The 4,316-nt window shown below is 46.9% G+C and overlaps 1 protein-coding gene across 4 annotated transcripts in view; it reads right to left on the bottom strand.

Annotated features, from left to right (window-relative positions):
* The window catches only part of LOC137882430 (suppressor of tumorigenicity 7 protein homolog), a 6,945-nt gene extending 2,882 nt beyond the window's left edge, over positions 1–4,063 (bottom strand). For 2 of the 4 annotated variants that reach the window (XM_068724735.1, XM_068724734.1), the window contains exons 1-9: positions 3,952–4,063; positions 3,746–3,821; positions 2,265–2,419; positions 2,075–2,172; positions 1,731–1,845; positions 1,467–1,539; positions 835–937; positions 489–639; positions 230–322 (exon numbers count right to left, since the gene is read on the bottom strand). In XM_068724735.1, the coding sequence (XP_068580836.1) occupies positions 230–322; positions 489–639; positions 835–937; positions 1,467–1,539; positions 1,731–1,845; positions 2,075–2,172; positions 2,265–2,419; positions 3,746–3,821; positions 3,952–4,024 (937 nt within the window). In that variant the 5' untranslated portion in view covers positions 4,025–4,063. Of the gene's footprint in view, positions 1–229; positions 323–488; positions 640–834; positions 938–1,466; positions 1,540–1,730; positions 1,846–2,074; positions 2,173–2,264; positions 2,450–3,745; positions 3,822–3,951 lie in introns of all 4 variants that reach the window. The other 2 variants (XM_068724733.1, XM_068724732.1) reach the window with 2 other exon arrangements.
* Between the last annotated feature and the right edge of the window lie 253 nt (positions 4,064–4,316).

The following is a 4,316-nucleotide window of genomic DNA, read 5'->3' on the forward strand; positions in this document are numbered from 1 at the left end:
ATTATATTTCCACTGTTTCAATGTATTATTATTAATCAATAATCACAATATACTCTCAAATAACCTGTGAAGCTAGTTATGAATGTTTTTGTTCCGTTCCTTACTGTGACGTCATCTCTTTTGTTTGTATTGTAATTGCTTTTACTGTTTCTGTCTTATTGTGTGTGTGTGTGTGTGTGTGTGTGTGTGTGTGTGTGTGTGTGTGTGTGTGTGTCGGAGCGTCTCTTACTGGGTAGCAGCTCTCGGTCGGCCGTCTCTGTGCAGATGGGGTAAGGGTAGAACAGGTGACCTTTCTCCAGAGGATACGGGATCATTCTGAACGCTGCAGAACACACACACACACACACACACACACACACACACACACACACACACACACACACACACACACACACACACACACACACACACACACACACACACGAGTATTTACTGAGTACTCAACGGTGAATCCAATAGTGTGTGTGTGTGTGTGTGTGTGTACTCACTGCCCTCCCAGGTGCAGTGCAGCAGGTTGAGCGCCCCCTCCACCCGTTTCCAGTGCTGCAGGTGGAAGAAGGCGTAGGCGATGGCCTCGCTGTCTCCTCTCTTCAGGATGTGTTCTGGAGGAAGAATCAGACTCTTCATCTCCAGCAGATACTGAGGAGGAGGAGGAGGAGGAGGGAACAAAGACAGAAGAAGAAGAACAGGATTAAACGACGGCAGTTAATCTGAATTTGACCAAAAAAACACTTATTGTGATGTCATTTCTAATGCTTCATGTCATTAAAATCACTACATCAGCTAAAAGATGATGTGTGCGTGTGTGTGTGTGTGTGTGTGTGTGAGTCTCACTTTGGGGACGTGAGGGTTGAACTCCACCGCTCTGTGGATGGCTTCTACTGCGTTCATCTCCGCTGTGCTCAGCCCTCGTCTGGATGCTGCCTCTGGAGAGAATCTGCACGCACGCACGCACACACACACACACACACACACACACACACACACACACACACACACACACATCAGTAATCTCACTTGGGACTGCACATCACTATATGATCAAAGTGCTTTTTTAAAATAAGTCCCTTGGTGGCGAATAGAGACGTTAAAACGTCACTCGTCACATTAATCCCTATAATAAGTGACTGTTTCTCCCCCCAAACAAAAAGAGACTTCTTTTGACTGCATTCAGATCAACATGCATGTGAGAGCTGGAGCAGGAGACGACTTTGAGGGGTTTTAGGGCGTAAGATGAGGGATTTAACGGTTAATACGACACATTTTGACAGTAAAATCAACGTAAAAATCAACCAAAATGAACAACGAGATGCAGCAATAAGCACCAAATATATATTTTTTTTATTCTGTGTCTGCATAGTTTAAAAGGAAAAGGCTATTTCACCGATCAGCCCTTGAACCAAAGAGCTAAATGACCTCTGACCCAGTGCTGACCCTTGAACCAAACGGCGGAGACAGATACTCACTTGTCGGACACCGCCCTGGCTTTGAGCAAGGCAGCCGTGTAGCATATCGTTGCCGATTTGGGTAAGCTAATATCTGTGGACACAAAGCAGACGGGGACAGAGCGTTCAGTGAAGGAGATGAGTCTAGGTTTCATCGCTTTTTTTGGGGGGGGGGGGGGGTTGTTTTCTTTGCTCGGTCTTTAAATATATATTTTTTTATTTATTTAACATTTTATTGATTTCTAGCGTGGATGAAAAAGCCTGGTGCGTTTCCGAGCCCCTCACCGTCGTACTTGGCCAGAACGGCCTGGACGTCGGCGTAGTTCTGGAGCTCCAGCAGTGACTCCAGCAGGTTCTCGTGGATGTTGAACATACTGAGGAGAGGGAACTCCTTCATTAACTGGAAAACACACAACTGTTGTTACATGTAATACCGAGCAGGGGGCGACACATGCACACAAAGTCAGCAGACACAGAGCGTCAGGGTTCATCAGTTATGCAGTTACAGCAACACCGTGTCTAGCTAAAAGCCGTGTAATCTCTCTGTGTGTGTGTGTGTGTGTGTGTGTGTGTGTGTGTGTGTGTGTGTGTGTGTGTGTGTGTGTGTGTGTGTGTGTGTGTACACTTACATCTCTCATCATTTTAACAGCTTCTCGTGTTCGGCCGAGCTTTCTGGAGCACATGGCCAGTCTTCTCTTTATGTACACCAATACGTTGGTGTCTCTTCCTGGTGGAGGCAAACAGACGCATGAGTGTAACACACACACACACACACACACACACACACACACACACACACACACACACACACACACTCACTGTGCTGGGCTTCGTACTGCGCTCCGTGGTGCTGGAGCTGCTGGCTGCGGCGGTAGCAGCCGTCTCCGGCCTTCAGCGCCTGTTTGAACAGACGCTCGGCCTCCATGATGGTCGTGGCTTCCTCCTCCGCCAGCAGGATGTACGCCGTCGCGCAGCTGCAGGAGGGGAGGAGAGGTTTCGAGGATCTGTTTAAGCGAGGAAATTACAAAGAAAAGCTGGCTCACTCTTGGCTCACCCCTCGCGGGGTTCGTCCCGTCAGAATTCTGTCTGTCCTCCGAGTCGACCCGACCGCCAGAGCTAACGTACGACACCGACGCCACTGAAAGCGTTTATCAGCATTTTTGGATTTAAAAGATAAAATCAAGTTTGCGTGATAATTTGTGTTATTTTCTTCCGTTTTCTTTTCGTGGAGAACTCTTTCACTCAGCCAGATGTTGCTTCATTTTAAGGGCTCACAATCAAAACAAAAACATCACGAATAAGGAGGCCGAGATGTCCTTTCATCGAGTGTCTTTGAGCGTTGAACGGTCCCTCCGTGTCCGACGTGCGCGGAGACACGAGCGTGCTCTAAAAGACGACCTGCTTTAATTAGAACGGGATTCAAAAAAAAAAAAAAAAAAGACGTTAAAGTTCCAGTTAAAAACACACGGCTTCACTTCTTAAGGAGAAATGAAACATGGATGGAGCGTGTGTCATATGCTCCTCAGACTTCCTGAGAGTTTCACTGTGTGTGTGTGTGTGTGTGTGTGTGTGTGTGTGTGTGTGTGTGTGTGTGTGTGTGTGTGTGTGTGTGTGTGTGTGTGTGTGTGTGTGTGTGTGTGTGTCTCATCATGATGAATATTCATCACTGCTCTCAGCTAAAAATCATTTAACCCTTTGGTGTCCCCTTTTTATATATAATATCCTTCTCTTTCACAGACTTCTCTCTTGATCATCACAACCAAATATTCATCCATTTTCAGAATTTTAAACCTTTATGGAGACAAAAATGATTTTGGGATTTATTATTTTTTTATTATATTCACCAGTCTGGGACGTGTCAATGATGCATTGCATCAAACACTGCAGGGCCTCATAATACAGCAGCAATAACCCAGAAAAAAAACCAACAACATGTTTTTACCCAAAAGGCAAAAAAAAAAAAAAAAAAGTCTCAATCTGGTGGAAAATAGTAGAAAGTAGAACTCTGATGTAACAGAATGCATGATGATGGCTGTGAGTAACATCAGGGTGTGAGTGTCTGTATTTCTGCTACAACCGTTTTATTATAGACTCATTGTATGAAAATGAAAATATAGAAATCAGCAGAATTGTCGTCGTACATCGAAACGCATTAAATCAAACGGCCGTCCCTCGAGACGCAACTGGATCCGCTGTCCTGCATCGACGCGCGACTGTTCTAGAGGACGGCCGGCTCGTCTCGGAGGACAGATTGTACCACAGAGACAAAGAGAGGACGAGAGACGAGGAGGTGAACTCACTCCTCCAGCTCCAGGGCTTCGTGTGCGGCGGAGATGCGAGCCTGTGGGTTCCTCTCCCTCCACGCCTTCTGCATAACTGCCACCAAACAAACACACAGAGACGTCAGACGGGGTGTGTGTGTGTGTGTGTGTGTGTGTGTGTGTGTGTGTGTGTGTGTGTGTGTGTGTGTGAGAGACACTGTATGGACACGCTCGTGTTTGCTCACTGGCGTCAGCGGGCCGGAGGTGGTCCGAGTCGCAGGTGAAGAAGGTCTGGTGGTCTTGTGCCGACAGGTTCATGTCGTAGTAGGTGAGCGGCTCTCGACCCGTCACCCACGTGTATCTGATCACAAGAGCAAGACGGAGGGATGAAGGTCGTTGGTGACGGTGAGAGTGAGAGAATGAACGGCGGGATGATTACGACGTGCGAGAGGGAAGCGTGGAGGAGGACACAGAGGGAACAGAAGAGAAGGATGAGAGAGAAGAGATGAGAGGATGTGCAAAGACAAAAGGAGGAGTGAAAGAAATGAAACGAGAGAAACTGGAACTGAGGATGAAAATGGAAAATAGGCGACAAGAGAATATTCAGGAA

Source organism: Cebidichthys violaceus, unplaced genomic scaffold, assembly GCF_023349555.1.
Source record: "Cebidichthys violaceus isolate CVI_PGR_0920_01 unplaced genomic scaffold, fCebVio1.0.p SCAF_313, whole genome shotgun sequence".
Classification (NCBI taxonomy): Eukaryota; Metazoa; Chordata; class Actinopteri; order Perciformes; family Stichaeidae; genus Cebidichthys; species Cebidichthys violaceus.